This window comes from Pochonia chlamydosporia, chromosome 3 (genome assembly GCF_001653235.2).
Source record: "Pochonia chlamydosporia 170 chromosome 3, whole genome shotgun sequence".
Taxonomy (NCBI): domain Eukaryota; kingdom Fungi; phylum Ascomycota; class Sordariomycetes; order Hypocreales; family Clavicipitaceae; genus Pochonia; species Pochonia chlamydosporia.
In genome coordinates this window covers 2,827,412-2,849,373 of record NC_035792.1, presented here as the reverse complement: position 1 = coordinate 2,849,373, position 21,962 = coordinate 2,827,412, and the positions used below count along the sequence as shown (strand labels likewise).

General features: G+C 49.5%; 7 protein-coding genes across 7 annotated transcripts; 4 read left to right on the top strand and 3 right to left on the bottom strand.

Moving 5' to 3' along the window:
* Positions 1-1,006: 1,006 nt before the first annotated feature.
* On the bottom strand, positions 1,007-2,228 carry VFPPC_13684 (C6 transcription factor; the record flags this gene model as incomplete). Its single annotated transcript, XM_018291458.1, has 3 exons — positions 1,007-1,745; positions 1,802-1,899; positions 1,995-2,228. 3 exons carry the CDS (start codon positions 2,226-2,228, stop codon positions 1,007-1,009), a joined length of 1,071 nt encoding a protein of 356 aa, XP_018145325.1.
* A 1,328-nt stretch (positions 2,229-3,556) lies between these two features.
* VFPPC_15831 (hypothetical protein) lies at positions 3,557-3,718 on the top strand (the record flags this gene model as incomplete). The annotated part of the gene is made up of 1 exon (XM_018293584.1): positions 3,557-3,718. The coding sequence occupies one exon, from the start codon at positions 3,557-3,559 to the stop codon at positions 3,716-3,718; it is 162 nt and encodes a 53-aa protein (XP_018145323.1).
* A 685-nt stretch (positions 3,719-4,403) lies between these two features.
* VFPPC_15830 (hypothetical protein) lies at positions 4,404-4,712 on the bottom strand (the record flags this gene model as incomplete). The annotated part of the gene is made up of 1 exon (XM_018293583.2): positions 4,404-4,712. One exon carries the CDS (start codon positions 4,710-4,712, stop codon positions 4,404-4,406), a length of 309 nt encoding a protein of 102 aa, XP_018145322.2.
* Positions 4,713-9,266: 4,554 nt separating this feature from the next.
* On the top strand, positions 9,267-9,605 carry VFPPC_17701 (hypothetical protein; the record flags this gene model as incomplete). Its single annotated transcript, XM_022429390.1, has 1 exon — positions 9,267-9,605. One exon carries the CDS (start codon positions 9,267-9,269, stop codon positions 9,603-9,605), a length of 339 nt encoding a protein of 112 aa, XP_022285572.1.
* Positions 9,606-11,112: 1,507 nt separating this feature from the next.
* On the bottom strand, positions 11,113-12,336 carry VFPPC_04705 (abscisic acid ABA receptor; the record flags this gene model as incomplete). The annotated part of the gene is made up of 2 exons (XM_018284014.1): positions 11,113-11,326; positions 11,390-12,336. The coding sequence occupies 2 exons, from the start codon at positions 12,334-12,336 to the stop codon at positions 11,113-11,115; spliced, it is 1,161 nt and encodes a 386-aa protein (XP_018145321.1).
* A 2,714-nt stretch (positions 12,337-15,050) lies between these two features.
* VFPPC_04703 (protein family CysZ) lies at positions 15,051-16,303 on the top strand (the record flags this gene model as incomplete). The annotated part of the gene is made up of 6 exons (XM_018284013.1): positions 15,051-15,130; positions 15,178-15,253; positions 15,316-15,781; positions 15,844-15,875; positions 15,930-16,003; positions 16,078-16,303. The coding sequence occupies 6 exons, from the start codon at positions 15,051-15,053 to the stop codon at positions 16,301-16,303; spliced, it is 954 nt and encodes a 317-aa protein (XP_018145320.1).
* Positions 16,304-17,810: 1,507 nt separating this feature from the next.
* VFPPC_04702 (hypothetical protein) lies at positions 17,811-20,897 on the top strand (the record flags this gene model as incomplete). Its single annotated transcript, XM_018284012.1, has 2 exons — positions 17,811-18,069; positions 18,127-20,897. The coding sequence occupies 2 exons, from the start codon at positions 17,811-17,813 to the stop codon at positions 20,895-20,897; spliced, it is 3,030 nt and encodes a 1,009-aa protein (XP_018145319.1).
* Positions 20,898-21,962: the final 1,065 nt, after the last annotated feature.

Here is a 21,962-nt window from a genome sequence, read left to right as displayed (position 1 = left end):
CTTTTGGTGGCCATTTGTGATCCCGTGACTTGTTGCATACCCGACTTGACTTTGCTGGTGGCAGCTCCGCGTCGACATTGAAAGTTACACCAGCCCCGACCCACGAGGTCGTCAGCGGGGGCCGAGTACACCATCGGGAAATGCCATCACTTTCACCACCATTCTCGTCCGCTGAACAAGGCAATTTGACCGCCTGAATTGGCTTTGTGGATGTTGTTTTGAAGCCAATTTCCGGAGTTGAGGCTGGGAATTAGAAGTCATGACTCACCGCCTGACACTATGATTAGTGATGCGCAGGCTCGTCTTCAGGCTGGGCCCTAGGCGCGACAGACGCCCCTAGAGCTAGAGATTTTGAAGCTCATATTGGTGCATATTGGTATAATTAAGGTGAAATTGCAATGTTTTTTTTTGGCTCGGCGGGGTTAATTGAGGCTGAATTAGGTGATGCAGAGTGAGGGCGCTATTCGGGATGGTCATCAGGGTATCCCTCTCAGTGCTCGTACAATTCACAGAATGCACGAATCATAGATATAAGCAAAGCAAATTGGTGAATTAGAAACTCCTTGACGATTCAGTAGGCTGAAATCGACTGGGAGCCATTGTTACCAGCTTGAGTTTGTGGAAATTATGTTTCATGTTGCTCCCGCAAGAAAAAATGACTTGGGCGTATGAAGCCTGCCCCGTCTCTATAAACCTCTACTAACCTGGTCAGATTTTGAACCAACGCCAAACCATAGAATGCTGAACATGAAGATAAGACGTAAACAATAGCAAAAAAGCCGCCACCAGAGTGTAAAACGCCGGGTCCCGGTACCAAATCTCCTCCTCTTTCACAGCCCGTCCCAGGGTCCGCTGTCGTGCTCTCATCATGTACACGGGCTGTATGATGCCCTTGGAACCAGCCCATCGATAGTAAATAACTTATTACCCATCCAGCTCACACACAGAGTGAGGAGATTCGTAATCCATATACAGAACAGAATAGATTCATTAGTGTCTTGTACATCTAGAGTCTCATCGACTCGCTGTCAAAGCCGCCGTAAATCATGGGGTCGCTCATGCCCATCATGACATCTGGATTGGGACACGACAGGATATCCGGCTTGATGGCGAATTCCGATTCAACCATGTTCTGACCCATGAGGCTCATACCTTGCAGGGCTTCGGCATTCTGCAAAAAGTGCATCGCCAGTCCGCTTGTCTGAGACTTGGGCATTGACCACGTAGAGAAGTTAGGCATTGACTGCGTGTGAGAAGCAAACATGACATTGGGGTCCATCTCGGTAACGGTAGGACTGAAATCAAATTCGGTGCTGGAGGAGAAGCTCGGTGATAGAGTCATGCCGTTGCTGCTGGGGCCGAAGGCGCGTTTGCGGTAGTCTTCAAAGTCGGACGGGTCGAATTCAGAGGATGAAGCCCGCTCGTTTCGTTGGTAGTTGGAGGAATCGGTGTCTTTGCTGTCCCGTTGGCTGTCGCCATCCTTGCTCTGCTGCTCTTCTAGCTGGTGGGCGAGCTCCGTCATGCCGGCTTCATCCTCGGGGAAGACTGAGTGGACGGGGAGGTCAATGTCGCTGTTGGGTCGGATGCAACCGAGCTTTTGGGCGATGTCGTGGATGACTGGGAGGCCACGGTCGTTGAGGTCGGGCTCACCAAGCTCCCAAGATTGTCCGTTGCGGACCATGTTGTACAGCTTGTGAACAGTAGCGATGAGAGCGAATTGGGTGTTTTCAAGGACTTCAGCATATCTGGGGAATTCATGTCAGCAAGCCCATGGCTGTGATTATAGTTGAGTCATACATACCCTCGCGGCAGCTGCTTGTATTCTACCTTCTTTCGCACACCGGCAGTGCAAACAAGGCCGTCGTCCTTACATCTCTTGCAAGGGAACTCGCCATCACACTGTAAACGTCATGTTAGATACGGCTCGGCCACGTCAATTCTCACAAAATCTACGCAAAAACTCAAGCATCATGCTAAAACACAGTCCGCCGTACCTTTGTCTTCTTCATTCTACATCTTTCGCAAGCCTTCCATACTCGCTTATGTCGACCGTCCATGCCAGCTGCATGAGCGACGTGGTCGTGGTGGTGAACAGCAGCGGCGCTAGCACTAGCCCGCTTGGAAACACGACTTGTAGACTTCCCAGACTTTGAACCAGAGGTGTTTTTTCTAGAAGCCCCCGACTTACTCTCCTCCGCTGGAGGCGAGGGTAAGCTGTGTACTCCCATGATTGTGGTGAGTTGTGATGTTTATGATGGGTTGCGTGTATGCAATGGGGAATTGGTATCAAGAGTTGTACTGGAACGGGACTCGTCAAAGAGATTAGACGAGAACGATCTGGTATATATCGGAAACGTCTTGTAACAAAGGTCAAGCAAAGAAACGGAGGGTGGGAGACGGGGGGTTGTGCCACCAGGCAGGTTATATAACAACAGACTATATGTATGCAAAGGACATATATGGGGAAACTCCGATTATGGGAGAAAACGGTGTGATGCTTGGCCAAATGACTCGAAAGGTAGAAGAGGGGGCTTGGGCTGATTAATGAGCAAAAGTAGTAGGTAGGGCAGAAGGTAAAATCCGTGATTTATGATTCCGGGGCAAGACTCGGTCTCACATAATCGCCAGGGATGGCTTTTTAAGGGAAAATGAATCCGATGCTGGAGTGGACGTGGACGCCGGTTGCGTTTGCGCCTTTCTGGGGGGCCCAGCCCATCCAAGCCAGCCAAGCTTGCGTCTGCGTCTCGTTTCGCTGCGTTGCGTTGCGTTGCGCTGCAGGACTTGACTTTACTGGCGACAAGCCAGGCAAGCTCAGCCAAGCTTGGTACGTACCCAAGCCAAGTACCACGGATAGGGGGGTGTCGCTAGGAATGAAGTCTGGTGAAGATGGATCATGAACGGAGTACGCAGCATGTCGGCGACGTGTTTATGTCCGAAATGGCGAGAGACGGACAGGGGGCCCAGTCTTTGCGGTGCATAGTGCACATGCAACAGCTGGTGGGTGGGTCCTTCCTCTGTTGTGAATTTTCAATGTTCCCTTGGTCTTTCTTGTCTGGCCTCATGTCTGGCCAAGTCTGTCTCGATTTTTCAATGTCCAGGTTCCTTTCTGTCAATCCTCTCCCATTACCATGACTGCAACGGCCAGTTGACCCTTGGCTCATCGACCACATGCCGTCTGGTCTGGTACATGGTCATCGACCAACATTGAACCACCAGAGCCCTGCGCTGGCCCTCTCTCCAGGTATCTTCCCAGGTTCCCAGCCTGTATCTCAGCGGCCAATAGTGCCTTGTTTCCTCCAATCCCCCAAGACCTCAAGGTCCTGGCCCAGGTCAAGTCCTTGTCCCGTCTGAACTCCGCCCCGAAACTGCGGACTTGAAGATGGGTGCATTGCGTATTGCGCCAATCTTCCAACTTATCTGCGTTGAGATGATCATGAGACACTCTACGGCGATTATCTGACATGGGGCTCGCACTTGTCATGTAAGTTGACCCGGACCTACGACGCACTTTCTGGCCTTACAACTTACCCCAACTGTGCTCTCCGACAACCATCAAATGGAGACGAGGAAAGAATTGTACATGTCAAGTTACCAGCTCCACGGGACGGAAAGTAATGGCCAAGAAGTGTCCGCGTACACAACTAGACCAGACCTGATTTCCTCAAAATGGTACGACTCAACCAGATGGAGTCAAACCAGGGGGCCCAGCATCTTTTGACCCCATAGTCTGGGCAGTTATGTGCTAACTGGCAGTCATGACGGAGACGATATGCCCTGTGACTCGATTGTTTACTATTATGTCAACTCTGTGCTGGATGGATTACGGATGGTACCTGATCCGCTTATACAGCGGGTTTTGCTTGCTGCGGCATAATTTTTCCTTTTTTTTTTTCCCTTTCTTTTGCTGGGCTGAGATTTCCGAAGACTCGCCATGCCCCAGCTTTTTTTTTTTCTGCTTTCTGACGAGCCTCACAAGATTTGTTCTAATTTTTTTTTTTTTTTCCTTCTCTCGCTTCACATTCCACGTTGCATGGTTCCTGTCTGGTTGGACGAGACCAAATCTTAGGATGGGGTGTGTGCCTCTTGCATGACGACAACAGTCCCTTTGATAACGAGGCTCGGCAGCGCCATTCACATCTCGCAGATTACACGTCAGAGCGGCCGAGAAATGCATCTTTGATTTCACCATATCGGCATTTGCCCTGAGGATAACTGTTCAATGTTCGTACATCCCCCTGGATCTAACCGTCATAATGCCGGATGGCATCTGCAGCAACATTTGTCCGCAAGCATGCTAGTCGTTGGGCAACTAGCACTGCAACGGTCGGTGTGAGTCGCACAAAAAGAAACGAACAATTGTAATCAACAAACGACTGCCCTGTAAGGATCAGAGATCTAGGCGCTTACTTACTCGTGGCACTGCACCGCATGTCCTCGTCATTGACAGTCATGGACAAGACATGGCATCTGCAACTAACACCGGAGCTTGTGCCGGGCGAACATGATGAATGGCTTGAGTCTGGGCTTTCACCAAACTGCCTCCCCACAAACCCTTGAATGCAAATGCAAACCAATGATACACAAACTAGCTCAGTATCAAAGTCTATCCAGCTTTTCTGGTCTCGAGTGGATGATGAAACGATGAAACGATGAAAACGACATGGTCCAGTCCCAGGACCAAGGAATTGCACCACCAACGCTAGGCTATCCATATCATCACCATCATAATTCTGGGAACCGTAATAATCCCTTGATGGAACAACGACTGTGGCAAAGTTTGGATGGCCCTTGATCAAGAACGGGTACCAAAGTTAGACTAGCCCAGCTTGGCGTCGCTGTGGCGCCTTTCAACCGTACGTGATGAGCTCAGTTGACGTTAGCTGAAGCCCTTGGCAGCACAAACGGCCATGAACCCAAATTCCAGTGACTTTGATCCAACGGGGTTAAAATTCCTGTGTCTCAACTGCACGTCTTTGGCCTTGCAGGGCGGATCCGGTCACTCATACGGGCGAGAGCAGAAATTTGCTTGACAACAGACATTTGATGCGACGGATGCCTTTGGATGCTACGGCACCTCCAGTGCGGAGGGAAAAGAAGACGATTCCAGACGTCGACAGGGCGAAAACGACAACATCTGTTTGGACGCCCTATCAATTCGAGAGCACGTTTTCTGCCGCCTCTTGTCATCAAGGTGCATTTCTTCCAACTCGGTTGTCATTGCCGTGCCGGTGGGCGTCAGGTCAGCACTTGGGCTGGGGCGTGGTTCATTTTGTCCATCCATTTGTTCGGTCCATGTTATCTCTCGTCGTTATGCTTTATTGCACGGCGCCACAGCCAAACTCACCCCATCTTCGTGCAGCCATTCGCTTGCGCTTGGTCCGAAAGTCTACCAGACTCTAGCCCAGGCCAGTCAAGTCAAGTCCTCTCAGCTTTTCTTAGCTTGGCTTGAGCCACTCACAGTGGGCGGATAGGCTTGGGTAACGAATTGCTAATGCTTCTCAAGCTGCTTAGAGAGCGACATGGACCAGACATGGACCAGACATGTGGCTGGGTGCTAGCCTGCTTGTGGAAGATTGATTACTGGTTAAAGCTCAAGTCTGGTCAGCTTTCGCAGATTCAGCGAGTGCGTTCAGTGCAACCTCGTCTGACAAAGTCTCAACTGGCTGGCTTTCCCCTCCTTTTCTGTGTCCAATGTTCTGACCAGATGGCTGAGTGAATTGCGTTTCGTCTTCATCGTTGAGTTTACGTGCAGAGCGGGGGAGATGGCACTGGATTCATTTTCTTGTTTGCAGCCTTTGGTTCCCCCGCCCGAAATGACCACTGGTCGTGCTGTCTAACGTTGTACTGCTTGTGGTCAACAGGCCCTTGGATCCATCACAGTCTTCAACATCGACTCCCAAACAGAGTATTAGCCACGACTACACAAATTGGCCAGCCTCTTTGCACGATTTAGCCTGCTACCACTGGTCCGCTCGCAAAGCAACGCCGTGGCGTAAAATCCACGGACTTGGATGCTCGCTCTGCTCCGGGGTGTGCCATCTGGTTGACTTTAGTGTGTTGACAGATCATTGAAGCTGCGGGTGGAGGCCGGAGATTTCTTACAGCCGACCCCGACTCAAAGTCCGCGGACGGCAGTTCAATGTTCACTCTGCAAGGACAGGGACCCTTTTTTTTGGTCATGGACTCATGGGCTGTGCTCTCAGAGAGGAGTTTTGATTTTGAAGCCCTCGGCGATTGATTATATCATGGTTAATTCATGATTTCATAATAGACTGGGCACCCTAAAACGGCAAACTGATCACATTATCAGCACATCCCCAAGGTTGCGTAATTTTAATCGACGGCATTGGGCTCTTTTTTTTTGTCCCACGCCTGCAAATGCCGTCAGTTGATCTATTTCGCCATAACCGCCTCATTCTCATCAACGAATGCTTTTTGCTTCCATGTCGTGATGTGGGATGGAATTAGAAGTCTTCTTACACCAGTCCCCACGGACGATTGCAAGAACCTCCTCATCACGTAAAGGTAAACTGGGTCAAACATGTCAACGAAAAGGTACATGTATCTTTCGGCTTTTGCACGCCCCCCCCATCCAGTCCGTGAATCTGCCAGCCCATCGCATCGCGACCCATCCCCATCAATCGCCCAATTGTTTCAACGTTTTCCTGCGCACCTCGCCGAGGCTGGCGTTAGCCTCCCGATATAGTTCGATGCTGATCCTTCTCTTTGTGCACATCAGATTACACCAAGCTTTTTGTACTCTGCAGGGCCAGAAATTCAACAGTGGAGAAACCGTCAAAGATGGGCTACATCCGTACTCCATTCCCCCATTTTCCATTCCAATAATGCAACACCGTCTTCACATTTCAAAATTGCCTTTAACTCAAAAGTTGAGACAAACCACACACTCTGCCTTGTTTTGCACGTACCAAGCCAAAGTCTATCCGTTTACATTGGCCGTTTCTCAACTCTGTTTCAAAAAAAAGAAGAGATAAATACCCCACCAATGAAAATGAAACCGTAGAGTGTCATCATAAGACCATGTTTTGTCAGTGGCACAAAGTATCCGCTCGGCGTCTCACTGCTCTGGGCAAAACCCGAGCCATCGCCATCGAGAGGCTTCATTTGCTGCCACTCTTTACAAAGCTTCTATGCGTTAAGGTTAGCACCGGACCATTTGCCGAGACGGACCGTTAGCAGACGATGGTATTGATAGCAAAAAACTCGGCATCGAAAAACTTAATGAAGCCATTTTTTTTTTTATCGCACGATATGTTGTTTGCGCTATGGACTGGTGGAGAGAGCCATGGCTGATTGCTGTGTGCGCCGAGTAATATGACGCACACATGGTCTGTGATATGATCGGCAACCCATCCGGGCGGCAATCCGTTCGGAAATAGCGGGCTGCCTTACGGGAATACCATCTGAGCCATTTCAGCCCACCACACGCATGCAGTGACTCGTGCCGTCTCGTCAACAGGCAAGACAGGGCAAGGGCATCAACCATTCCCTGTCACCGCTATATTATTATCGTGCATTGATGTGATAATTAAACCCTCATCACCTAATTGGCATGCATGCAGCGTGTAAGCGAGCTACCGTAATCGACAGGGACCCCGTATACCAAGCATTGCTTTCGATATTGATCGATTGAGCAGCGTTCAAGGTTCACGGATTGGTAATCACACCCAGTTCAACAGCAAGCTCTGTAACAGGTGACAGATGGTGACCAAGCAGAAGACAAAGGCAGGCGCCCCACCTAAGCCTCGGTCTTCACCTTCCCTTGTGGGGCGCTCATACAGGGCTGTAGTGTCCGTGTCCGCGTCCGTGGAGGCACAGAACTTTGCCAGTCCCCAGCCCAGCGGCACCAGACGCAAGACGCAAGAAAAAAAAAAATCCAGTTCCTGATTCCAATTCGCTCACTCGCATCTTTCATGGAGGGGTGTGTTTTTCCAGGATGTGACGCAATCCGCTCTTCTATGGCTTCTTGACGGAAAATGTCTCTGTCATTTCTTTGCATCAAGCCACCATAAGCCCACTTTAGCCTTGCAGACTCCGAACTGAACTGCCGGCGCCTGCAGCATGCCGACCTTCGACCGAGCTTCTAGAAGGCATTCACGGCCCACAGGAAGCAGGATGCAGTCGATTTCGATTCAGTCCAACATGCCACCCGCCCGATCGAAACTGAACCACCACCTTGGCTTTGTTGCCCGCCCAAAGCCGACCCGGCTATGAGTAGGGCGCGGGTATCCCGCATGAAGGGATGATGAATTGCCTTGGCACGTCATCAGCCCGGTAACGGTGGTTGCTGCTCCTGAGTCGTTTGTGCTGGGAACCCTAGTGTACTGGACAATGCATTTCATCTCCCCAGGCTGAGGATCGGTGTTTACAAGGATCATGTCAGAGCACTTCCAAGCCTTGAAAGGAGCCACGTTGGTTCAATGCCACACTCACGGCACAACTTGCTCATGTCCTCGCATTCTACCTCGATGTCCCCGAGCTCATCGGTGTTTTCAAAGTGCTACGATTTGAACCGACGATCAGGGTCCAAGACGAGGATGGGTAGAAATCGCCAAAATTAAGCCATTCTTGGCTAAGAGCAACAAAAAACATTTGGCCGTCTCGCGGGTCACCGGCGGTTCGGCCTCCGATATGGGAGCCACCATCCGCCCCCAATTGACCACTCACCTCCAGCCATGGGCTTTGTGGCTCTCCAACGCGATGAATCAACCACCATACATTACTCCGTCCTTCACCAGCCTTACATTTGGTGCTGCATCCAATTGGCAGGGATTCCCCCGGCGCAAACTCGCTGGCTTCGGCGCCGAGACATCGTCAAGGACGCTCAATTTGCGCAAAACAAAGCTCCGTCCGAAGAGGCTCTGTTCATCAGTGGCTAAACCGTTCACGGCATCCATTATATCATCTCCCGCGTGCCACCCGTGTCCCATGACCATCGTGGCATCAACCCCCTGAAATCGCAGGGACCGACGAGCTATCAAAAGTCCATGTTGAAGGAAGAAGCCGGGTCGCAGAAATGCCTCACGCGTCAGCGGCATAGTTGTTTGGTTCTTGTCCAACATTTGTACCTTTCAAGTATTGGGATATTCCCCGTCTAAGTCCGATTAAACCTGGTTGATTTCTCTTTTCAAACATGGCGGCTCCGGCCCGGTGGTTGACCATGGGTCGGTGTTACACCCCATATGGTTGAAGGTAGCCTGGTCCATGTTCGTCAAGACCTCATTCTTCGATAATGCTTCTCTTGCATGGACAATAACGCTGTCTGCATTGCTCCTCCTCCGATTTCTTGTATGCACGCCCCCTCCCATCTGTCTCGTGCCACTCAACGCATTCCCCGATTCCTCTCTCCATTTCGCTTCGTGCCGACGTCAGCTGGCCCAAGAATAAACACCGATACCCCGTTCCCAATCTTGATGCAGGTTTTTATTACTTCCCCGGACAGTGCAATGCAGCCAAGTGGAAACCAATCAAACCGTTCAATGGTTGTGATGCAAAATATGGACGAGTGTCGTCACTGCCAGCTATTGTCCGTCGACTTCCGTGGACTTCGGCGAATATGGTATCCACCGAGACTGAGCACTTGACCTGGAATTTGCTTCAACCAGGACTTTGGATGAAGAATGGTATTTTCCATCTTTAGCCTTGTTTTGAAAGACGGAGTCAGAATTTCTGATCAGGATCTTTGTTGCCCCATTGACAACTTCAACTTTCTCACTAGCCACACGGAATGCAGTACCCTTCACCCGTGTAATACCATACAAGTTGGTATCGGATATCGATGTATTCAACAGTAATGAGAGCAAGTGTCGCTTACTCTCTTGAACCGTGGTTACAGATTGCCTCACTGGATCGAGAATTGCCTCACCTCATGGCTAACAGGGTCGAGTAAAGCCTCACTCCAGATCATGGTGCCCATCTCGCCCAACGTCGGTGCATATTCGTCTTGGCGCGTTCAGGCTTAGTCTTCAACCAGCCTGCAGTTGGGAGTACTCGATCAACTCCTCGATCAACAACGATAAGCAGGCAGAAACCACGTCAGAACAACAACCAACCCCCACGAGAAGGCACCTAACGCAACGTAGCGTACAATATGACCCGATGAGTGGTTTTCGCGGTCGATTACGGAGAGAGAATAGGCAGCATTGCCACAATTGTGTTTTCCCGTTATGGTATTTCGTGTATCTATTTCAAGGTACAGCCATGTTCCCATGGATACGGTACGTTTTAAACTTTGAGTCTCTCTGTATAGCTTCATTGTCGTAACAAAATCTCTGAAGCCCCCGCCCTCAGCTGCTGTTCGTACCCAAAAGGCTAGCTAACCTTGGCATCACGACAAGAGAAGAGTGAAATGAGGAGGAGAAAAAATTGCCAAGGCAAAGAAGGAAAATTAGTGACTCATGGCAATCGAACCATGCGAACTGGGATCCATCGAAGCCAATCCGGGAGGCTTCCGTCGCTTGGACGATGTGGCGACCGGACTATTGAACGGTAGGACACCGAATCCCGGAACCCACGCCGTGGACGGGACCGACACGGATCAAGATCCACTGCTACACGCCCAGTACTGGAATACCCTTGTTTCTTGCATGGAGTGGTGTTTTCACAGATCGGAAATACGCTTCGACATCTGTGCATCACACCATAGCTCTTGATCTCACCATCAAATGTGGACCAGCTATACTATTGAAACTTGACATCATGGACTGTATTCGAGCCACAGGAGTCTAAGAAAGAGTGGCTAAGACGGCTAATGCGGCAAAAACTATAAATTCATTTCTTTGCCTGTGATAAACACCAAGGTCCCCGCAATAATATCCGATCCCACAACATCAAAGCTATTGACGGAGGAGATTCCGTACCAAACGCCACATGCGTACGACTTTCAATTGCCGAGGCCGAGATATCACAATTGCCAGCTTCAGCTTCAACTTCAACATTGCCCAGATATCAAACCAGGAGGCTCAAAATCAGACCATGTCCAACTTTTGGGTTTCAAACAAAACATGATGCCACTTTGAAATGTTACGAAACTCCACAGCAAATTTCTGATGCGATTTTTTTTCAAGCTCGAAAAACCACTCCAGGGTGTAATCAAATATCGTTGAAGAGCATGATGGTTGGCTTCTCTTCGTTGAAAACAGTCCAGGTCCACGCTGCGCTGGGAAGGTAGCTAAACAGAGGAGAGGATGACATGCCATAACTGCCTCCTGTGAAAGAGTCAGGGTGTTCCTTTCTCAAGTTTTCCAAAGAATCCGGCGTTGCGAGAGACAGAAAATGGTCTCTCTTTTCTCCCTTGGGGAAAGAACTACGATTCCATGTTAGTCACTTTCTATCGTGCGGCTTTGCTGGGTTATGTTTCGAAACTTACAGTCCATTTCCAAACAAACCATGACATAAACTCGGCTCTTTGACGAGAATGCCACGATCCCAGGTTACTTCCCTCCCTCTTTCAATGGCCTTGTCAAACCTCTCGTGGAGGTCCGGATAAGATGGCCGCAGGGACTGCAGAGAGAATGTGAATCCCGGTGCACCGTGACAAAACTGCACCCGTCTGTAACTATCTTCTCTGACCTCATCTGTGTCACTCCAGTTTCCAGATTCGTTCTGCAGGTCGAGTAGTCTTTCGAGACGATCTTTCAGCTTTGGTGCCAAGGAAGGTTCACTTAGAACTATTTGCGTGATGATGCCGATATCTCCATGGGGAGCACCGTAATACCGCTTCCCATTCCACAACCATTCTCCCTTGCTGTTGTCCTTGGTATCCAAAATCTTTTGGCATATCTTGGAAATAGCCTCGTTGACAGAATCTGCACTATCCGGGACAGATTTCCTAATCGCTCGAAGCAGGTACAGCACCGCAGCGCGGCCATACAGCATCTCACTTGGGAAGGGATCCTCACCGCCCTCTGGCGTTTTTGCAATGATCTTGGGGATATTGCTCAGGAACGCAGCCACATCCTTCTCGTCCTTGGTGATGCTGGCCTTGACTGCCTCGTAAGCTAGTTTCTCACAGGCAAAGCCGCAATTCTTGTCCTGAATCTCTAGCGCGCCCCTATCCCCAGCAATGTATTTCTCCGCCCAGTATATACAGTCATGGCCCTGGATTTGCAAATCCGGATGTGTCTGGGACATGCGGAGGAAGAAGTAAGCGAGGCCCGTAGGTCCAGCTGCTATTCCAAGCAGGTCATCTGCTTCATACTTGTCCTGCTGCGGATTCTTCTGGATGATCTCTTCCAGACTCTGTTTGAGGAGGGCATCTGTGTCCGCCTTCAGGGGCTGAAGGGGCATTGTATTGGGGAGGTATGCTTGCGCCATGGTCGCTGACTTTCGTGGAACGTATGTTTGGATGAATTGTCTCCAGAGTCGACCGATGTCGATCATATTTAAGTCAAACTAATTGAGACGGATCATCGGTGCCTGTTTCCCCTCAACGTTTCCAGGGTTCTTACTTCTTACTGTGGGGTATTGAAGCTGAACATTGAACACGTTTACACATGTCAGCGCTGCTGCAAACTTGAAGGAGGTGCTTTTCATCGTGCGTTTTCTGGGCTTAGCTTGGCCCACAGCTAGTTGGAATAGGAAGCTGGTTAGTTCAAGTTGGCGTTGTTGTGTGATGAGTTGGGTCAGAGTCAGGCGGGTGATTGAGTCACAATGGGGAGTGTACCCGACTTATTGGTGGGTTTTGTGCCAATTCGCGAATTTTAAGAAAATGTTTTAATCGGTGAACATAACGCTTGACTTCGACTGGTGAATGAATTGGCATGTGGATTGCATTTTTTGCTTCCTGCAGCGACGTGTACTGCTGTTGGCAATTGCTGTTGCGTTGAGATATTTGGCCAATGTTACGGGTGTTGCTTGGGCTTGGAATGCAACGACAATACGGGTTTGGAGAGATGGATGAGATGAGCAAACGATGAGATATTACATTTTTGACATGCAAATTGATGAAATATACTCGACAGCTTAGTGCACTTACCTGCTACAATACTGCTGTGCACTGATCGCAATATACAATTAATTGTTCTAACGTTACAATATACGACCATACTTTACAAATGGCAATACATTTCCTTCCAGGAGGTCCCTCATATGTGATTTGGGCGCAATGTAGAATGTAACTTGGGCTCTACACTACTCATAATCTCGTTCAATCATCATCACAAACATGCCGAATCGGATATCCTCAGTACTTCTACCCGTAGCCGAGCGCAAACCCAGCCAACTACCTACCACTATAATACTGACAACCCCAGCAGCGGCTCTTCTCAAGGAAAATGGCGATCAGTATCTTCAGCAACATGTCATGATGGGCCGTGGATCAGAAGCACCTTCACCTGGCCCTAAAGCTCCAGACATAGAGATGCAGCCAAGATCCTGTTAACGTTCCCATCTGAGTCTTGATAGACGGCGCAACGAGCACCCCTTCTATATCCATATCAGAAGCCTCAACGGACCGCGTGGTTGCCATGTTTCCCAGCAGGTCTATTAACCTCACGATTGGGCATATACCCGCTTTACAACCTGCAATCTTCCCTGGAAATTGTTTAACCGATCGGATATCCGTCCCACTCCCAAGATTAACATGAGCAGCTACTCTACGTGAACATCACTTCAAGGACCTGCAATCAGTACAACGCGTTAACATGCTAAATAGGGTAGTAGCTATGCATTGTAACTCTTTATTAGAGAGGCATCTCTGACTTCTATCTAAATGCCTCACAAATCCCGGGCTGATGGGCGTATCGTTGGTATTTAACCTAGAGGAGACTCGTCCTTCCCTAGCCGTGCCCACAGAGATTGACATGGCACCTACAGTGAGCTTTATCTCTCTTGGTACTTCTGCAACCGCAAGTGCATCAAGGATATATCGACCTATATTCGATGCGGAAATATGTTGAGCACGCAGTTCGTATTTTCTTGATTCTCAGGATAATGATGTTTTGATCTGGGGGGGTCGAACGGGAGGAAAACTTGGATAATTCGTGTGGGCTGCTTCGTCAGTTGTTGTAACTTGACGTGTTGCGAAGGAGTTGACGGTGTTGAGGGCTCTCCCGCCCAGAACACGATCTTTTCAACAGATGCATGTATACGTAGATTTTTACCCATCTACCTAGATAACTAGCTAAACTATATCTTAGGAGACAGCTCAGCACTTTGACATGGCTCTTCTTGGTAACAGAGAATTGGTGAAGGAGTGCTAGTCCGTAGCTTTGAGATCATCTAGTGGTAAATACATAACATAATCACGGAATGTAACGTAACATAACATAACAGATGGATGCAATAAAGCTGACTCCTGATTTGATAGCTTGGAAATAGTTCAAGTCTACTAAGTGGAAATCTGGCCATATGGCTTGGTAAACGCGCAAAGCCTGGTTTAACTTTAACTGTATGTCGTGTCAGCCAAGTGCATCACGCCGGCCATCAAAACAATGGCAATCTTTGTACTAACATGCGGCACGGACGGCACGGGCCGTGAGCAATTGCGGCAAGTATCGAGATACGTAGTGTCAAGCCAAAATAGCTGCTCTGTCGACAGGGCGTGTGATGGCAGGGAAGTTTCGAGGAGACGAGTCTAGCCCTGGCCCTGGTACTCCGCGGCGAAGTCGAGCACTGTCGCCGCTACAGTATGTTGTGCCTGGATCTAAGAGGACTTTTCTGGAATTGTCTAATATATCCAGAGCACCATTTGTTCAGATACAAGATTCCTGGTGTTTGATATCCTTTTTTATTTGCGTCCAATAACAAGTTGGGTATAATATGCAGAGGTTCAACTGTCGGCGACGCTAACCCAGATCGGACTACTGCTGGGCGGTGTTCCTGTTTTGGGCGTAGCAACGCTAGTATGACGACATGGATGGCAGCTCCATGAGCTCAGAATGATTGAGCTTCTGATTGTGCAAACACCGCGATATCTCCACCAACTCCCATCTTCGTCAAAGCGACCGACTCGTCGTAATTACTCGTTTCACAGTCGAATCACTTTCATCGTCCACTGTGTAGTCCTGCGATAAGCTCGTTAAAGAACAATGGCCGAGTCGTCAAAGGAAAGCAAGTCTCGGACCAGCCGCGTCGTGGACTCGGTCAACGAGAAGGCTCAGGGAATCCTGTAAGCTTCTCTGTCCTGTCCCGAGGGAACACGCTAACTCGGCTTAGAAAGGAAGATCTAGGCAAGGCGAAAGGAGTGGCGTACCAGGCGCTCAAGAGCAAGGCATACCTGTATCCCATCAAGGTGAGGACGCACGCGATAGAGGGCCAACAAGGCGGCCGGGTGTGATGGCTGATTTGAAGTAGGGCATCTTCTACTTCCTTTCTCATAGATCGCTGTGGGAACCTTTCACTTCCAAGCTCGGATCCTATTTGACACTGTCGGCTAGCGTCATTGGCGGCATGTTTGCCTTTACGTACCTCCCTCAGTTGGCGGTGCTTGTTTTCACAAGCGGACCTCTTGCCGTCTTTTCGACCGTTTTGCTTGTCTTGAACGAGAGTTCAACAATCACCAATATTATATCGAGGAATTGGATCTTGCAGCAGTCTATCCTCGACACCTTTGATGGCACCCTCATCTCGAGAAATGCCATCAGCATGGTTCGTGAGGGTCGTGAGGTCAAGTCCGGAAGCGATCCCATAAAGAGGCTCGGCAAAACGCTAAAGAGCCCGTTTACCAAGCTCAGCCCAACGGCCATTATTCGATATATCATGTACTTGCCCCTCAACTTCATTCCCGTCGTGGGAACAGCTACATTTCTTTTTCTGCAAGGTATGAGGATCGTATTGTGGGTGAAAGAGTGAAAGAGCTCCAAACTAATGGTGTGTGCGCAGCTCGTATGAGAGGCACCTTAGTTCATGGTCGAGTAAGTTTGTTCCTTGTGTCTCTTCAATGGCAGCACCGGCTTATGATGAAACAGTACTTCCAGCTGAAGAATTGGTCCGCCTCTCAGCGACGCGAGTGGTTGGACAAGCATACCGGAGCTTATACAGCGTAAGCAGATCACCTTCTCTCCACCGACTCAATCCAATTTTTGGTGGCTAAGTGAATTTTGCCATCTCCATCAGGTTCGGTTTTGTGGCTACACTGCTCGAAATGATCCCCGTCGCCAACATCTTTTTCACATACACAAATACTGGTGAGGCACTTCGCAACCTATTCTGCATAATCATCGGGGCTGACAAGCGGGTAGTCGGCGCTGCTCTGTGGGCCGCGGACATTGAAGAACTTAACACAAGCATGACGGATGAAACGGCGCCGACGGTTAGGGAAGCCGCAAAGAAACTCCAATAGGCGAAGTGTAGCACGGTGGGAAATTCAACTTGTGAAGTCGTTTCTCCTGAACAAAGTTGACACTCGACTCAGCTCATATGAGGCATGCTTTTTCTTGGCCAATGCTGAGTTTTGTTTGTTGGAGAAAGCGAATCCGTCTTACAGTGATCCACAGCCTGGATTCTGTACTCGGTACAGAGTGCTCTTTTTCGGATTGGATGTTGAACCACAATCTTTAGTTCCGAGAGATTGGCTAATGTTGATGTGGAGGAGCGTCTCAATCTGTAACAAGTCATTAAACAGCGGTACTTAACAATTTACGACATTATTACATCGTTTTTGTGATATGGATAGTGCGGCTCAGCAGTGTCCTTTCGGCCGGCTTGTTGAGTGTGCTTCTATATGGCATAAAATTGTGTTGAATTTTGTCATGCTTGTCGTTTTGTAGTTCGAGTCCAAAGTGACCGATTCTAGAACGTTGTTTGCCAAGATACGATCAGAGCTGAGTGCCTGAAGATGCTGTGGCACGAAGGAAGCGAACACCGACAGGCAGAGTTGTATGCTCGTTGTCTGCAGGTACACTGTTGGTTGCGTAACCACATGCCGCTTGCACGGCTTCCTGCATACTTGTGAGATAAGTTGCCATGAACCATTCACGGCTCCTTTCCGATTCGAAGCAAGTACTGTATCGTAATATGAAGAAACATCAGTTCATCGACCGTTATCTAGCAAGCCTGGTTGGCTGCAAGAACCGGTATCATGAGCAAGTATCTGAGCTATGCGAGTTGAATATTAACCGGGCGGTACGACGAGAAGCCTGGAAACCTACCTTCAGCGTCTGGATATTCGGCAATATATTGCCGGATATGGCTGAAGAGGCGAAGAGGGATGATACCGATCAAGGTAATGGTTTGTTTGCGAGGAAGAAAGGCATCGCCAAGCTTTGTCACACCACCCATGTCGTCCAAGGCCATCCAACAACCCAACGATAGAAACTGTAGAGTCAAGCAAAAGCTGCCATTGAAGTCTGGCTCCATGTTGCACTTCACGCTCGTGCCCATCAATCCAGCCAAGTGCTATCGGTCGTGCCTGCCGTAAAAGAATCTGCCGGCTGCCATAAACGATTCGCGTTAAACCGACAGCTGGCAGCTGACATGAGTGAAGAGGAATTTAATCGCGTCTGGTTCGTCTTAACTTGTCGCCTTCACGTCTTTCATCCCCTCGCGCCCCCTTTTTTGTTATCAACCTTTGATTTCTCCTGAATCCGTCACCTTTTGGATTCTCCGGTCTTGGGGCCTCATTGAGACGGTCTGGAAATATCTCTCATTTCATTCTTTCCCGGTTGATCCTATCTTTTCGTTAAACCTTTGTCCGCGAGCCCTGCGCCATACACCCTCGTTAATTTCTTGAACATCCTAAGTATTCCAACACTCGTTCTTGGTAACAGCAGACTGTCGCCTTTTCTTTTCAACGATACTATCACGTCAAATTGCACCAAATCCTCATCTGTGGTGTTTGGACTGCTACAATGAAGCTGCCAATGGTGCTCGTAGCGTTTGGCCAGGTCCTCCTCTTGGGCTTCATCGTCTCTTGCGCTGAGGCTTTGGGCGAGGCATTTCAGAACGAAGGCAAACTGCAGCCAAGTCGCTCTCTCTCCAGCACCGTGCCTAGTGAAGGACCTCCAGACTATGGCCTACCGACCTATGATTATGGATATCCGCCTCCCTACCAGTACGAGACATCATCGTCTGTCACTTCGGTGCCCCCTAACTCGGTCTCTTCTACCCGTAAGTGTCCAACAAGTGTGAAACATGACACAATGCTAATTACGTATGAAAACGAAGTCTCAACTGCGGTGGATTCGGTGGTTACCACTAGTACGGTTGTGGTGACAGTGACTGGTCAATCCTCCTCGACGAGTGACAAGTATATCACCTCGACTGAAACTCAGACTTTAACTCATTCGGATACCACTGAGCAAACCGCAGGTTCGACATCGACAAAACCAGATCCTTGGGTCAGCAGCTCAGTGTTGGGCGTGACCGGGACATCGACCTCCTCCACTTCCACAGAGCAGGAGGAGTCGTCCTCCCCTAGAACAACTACAACCTACTCCGAGTCTGCGACAAACACTGGCTTATCCTCGAGTCAAGCGTCCTCGTCCACAACTACATGGAAATCTGATAATACAGACACTATCACTCCGAGTCTTAGTACTGATGTCACGTCAACCCGGCTCGCAACTGCGACAATTACCAAAGAGGTGACGGTGACCAGCTCAACGCATTCATCCGTAGAATCATTTGAGAGTTCAGAGCTGCCCATTACTGCGAGTTTAAGCTCAACGAAAAGCAAATCTCCAACATCGAATGCCCCAAGCTCATTCACCACGATCACTCACACGGTTAAGACTCTTAAGAGTACCGGTGCAAGCGACTCTGTCACCTTTTCGCATTCGTCCTCGGAATGGTCCTCTTCAACATGGAGCTCTGTACTAGGTGGTACACAGTTCCCTTCAGTGTCAACAGTCATAAATACTGTTACGGTCTCTTCCGGAATTCTCGTGACAATCATTACTGAATCCCTCTCTTCTGTCGGAACAAGCACTGTAGGAAGTGATACACGCAGCTACAGCGTTAGTTCCAGTCATGTTGGCTCTTCCACGATCTCAAGTACAGGAATCGACGGAACTCCAAGAACCAACACGTACTTTTCTTCAACTTGGGCGAACAACACAATGGGCAGTTCTACAATTGTGTCATCCCCTGCTTCCTCGCAAGAGTCCTCACTTCCGAGTTCCATTTCAACTAGGCTGGGTACCATATCAACGGGCACCACTGTCAGGACCGTAACTGTGTCTCCTTCGGTCACTCTAACTCACCAGACCCAGACCATTACATTAACTTCTGGTGTATCAGGAGGTTCTAGCACTTGGACAATTTCAACGCCACCATTTACAATGCCATCTAATTCAACCGCTTCAGTATGGTCCAGTTCGTCGGCCCGGGGGACCGTTATCCTTCCTAGCAAGTCACAGCAAAGTATCAAGACTTCAGCCCAACCGTCGCCTTTGACCAGCATCGCCATAACTCTTGGATCATCGCTGCCCCCGTTTCCAAATATTACGGCTTCTTCCACCAATATTAGCAATCACAGCCCTTGGACATCAAAGATGAGCGAGACCAGGACCGTCACGAGCATTGTTTGGACTAGCCTTCCCCCCCATTCTAGTGAGCATAACTCCACAAATAATAATTTGAGTCCTACCGCTAGTTCTGGATTTACTACGACAAGGACTCGCTTCACCTACCACCCGACATCGGTTGTGATGTCTACGTGGCTAAGCTCCGGAGTCACTACCAAGACACTGCCGCCTTTTCCCATTCCATCAAACACTACTGATCATCAACAAACCAAAACAAACACGACAGTATCCTCTACGCTATATTCTGTCTCGTCTGGATATGCATCATCTTCTGAGTCTCACAGATTTAGCTCCACAGCCACTAGAAACGCAACTTATATCACGACATTGACTGAGAGGCTGTCGTCAACTATAAGGCTGTCGCCGAATTCGACCACTGCTCTTAGCCAGAAGCCACAATCCAGTGGTGTTTTGGTTACCACAATGACTGGGCCCGGCAGTAACAGCACATCTGGCTTCACAGCCACCTCAGGTACACCCTCCTTGTCGACAACTTCCTTGGAAACCTCACGACGCTCCAGTTACGCAAGCAGTCCCCGCTGGACCAATTCAAGTATTGGCTTCCCAACACCGAAAAGCTCTGACAGTGCTGGTGGGACCACGTTCACAAGAACAATCATTACCACCTGGTCAACGTCACCGTCAGCGAGTGAAACACATGACGTTAACTCATCAACAGGTGCGCTAAGCAGCGACACGTTTGCCTCCAGTCGGACCTGGACAATATCGCCAAGCGAGATCACACTCTGGCCGACGAACATAACCTCCTCAACTGGGACAGAATCTCGAGGGCCGGAGATCACCTCAACGGCCAGGAGCACGATTCAGCCTTCCAACGGTACTAAAACCGGAATCGAGACCACGGCAACATACCCAGGTCACACCACTGTTGAAGTCACGACGATAACATTGGCACCGATTTGTACTGACACATCAGTTAATGGTTCATCCAGCACAGGCAGCAGGAGCATATCAACGGCATGCTCTACTTTTCTTAACGGCACAGTGACAATGACGCGATGTCTCGCTCTGCCGCCTTCCAATGATCCAGGTGCAAAGTCTCTGTCCAATATATTATCAAGTAGGAATACATTTCCAGATTTCAGACTCAGCTTCACGGCTAACCGATACCTAGATCCTTTCCCGGCACCAACCACCTTTTCAACCTCTGTGAGGAACAGCGGCGGCTCCTCGGGAGATAGTTTCTCGAGCCTTCGTGGACCTACGAACAAAGTAGGCTTACAGCCAGAAACTAGCTTGCCCAATAACCCTAATTACCCTTGGGGAGGCGATTCGCCAGTTCATCGGCATCAGAGCGTTGGTCAGCTTGGTGCAGGTGTCGCAGAGGGCGGACTACTACGACGATGGGCAAGCGACGCCATTCGAAAAGTCAGGACACTTTTGTCGTAAATCCAGGAAGTCCTGCCAAGGCACACTTTCGGTTTACGAATGCCTATTAAGACAGTTGACGGCCACGGCAAGCGGCTTCCTCGGCATCCCGTTTGGAAAAGCAGGGTGTAAGTAGTTTACATGTTGGGGGATGTGAAAACGTTTGAGGGCATGACAAGGGATTTCTACGTTCAAATAGTTGTGATGAGCTTATTGGCTGTTTTTATGTTTTGGTAAAGTCTGAGTGGCATGAATGATATTATCTCAGAATGGCATTCAAATGTGTTGTTGTTTGAAGAATACTTGGCAATTCCCAAGACGTGGTGATGGCCTATCGACGTGTTTGACAAGATGTAAAACATGTTTCAGTGAACTGTCAGACCAAACTGGGAGGCGAAACTCCCTCTTCTTCCTCTCAGCAAGGGCGACGTAAGTACTGGCGGCACTGGAGCCACATCTCAAGTACCGCAGGTACTGGTTTTCTTTTTCTGAGAGGTTGGCCAACTCACGAGACAAGTTTCCTTGAGAGCGGACTGGTGATAACGAATACGCGGTGACATGGATTCCTGTGCCTGCCGCAGAGTGCATACGGTGCCGAAAGTGAGACAGATACTGAGTACGTACCTGAAGGGTTGCCAAATCAGGATCCATGGCAAGCGGACATGTGGGGCAATGCCGGGAGCGCCAAGTGCTCAATATCCGTAGAATCCGGAAGCAAGTGCATGCCACCCATTCGCTTGAGTGACCACAGTGCATGCAGACACCAACTAGTTGACCTTCCAATGTTCTCTTCCAGAGGAGCCGAAAGGGCAGGGCACATGCACACATGCACGGACATGGACTGAACGGCGGGGAAGCTACAGAGTATGTGTCCCAAGCTCCTGCCCTTGCACTCAGCTCCTCACTACTGGAAGTACCAATTTGTGAGCCCAGTCTGTGAGCCAAGACGCGGTGGCAGCCACAGATGGGAGAAGGAGGGTGGCAGCCGGGTGCTCCAGTTAGCTGGTCAGGCCACTTACAATCAAATGCCGTGCGGTACAGTAATACATGAAGTCCTTGGTCTCCATGGGCTCCGTGGCGTCACGG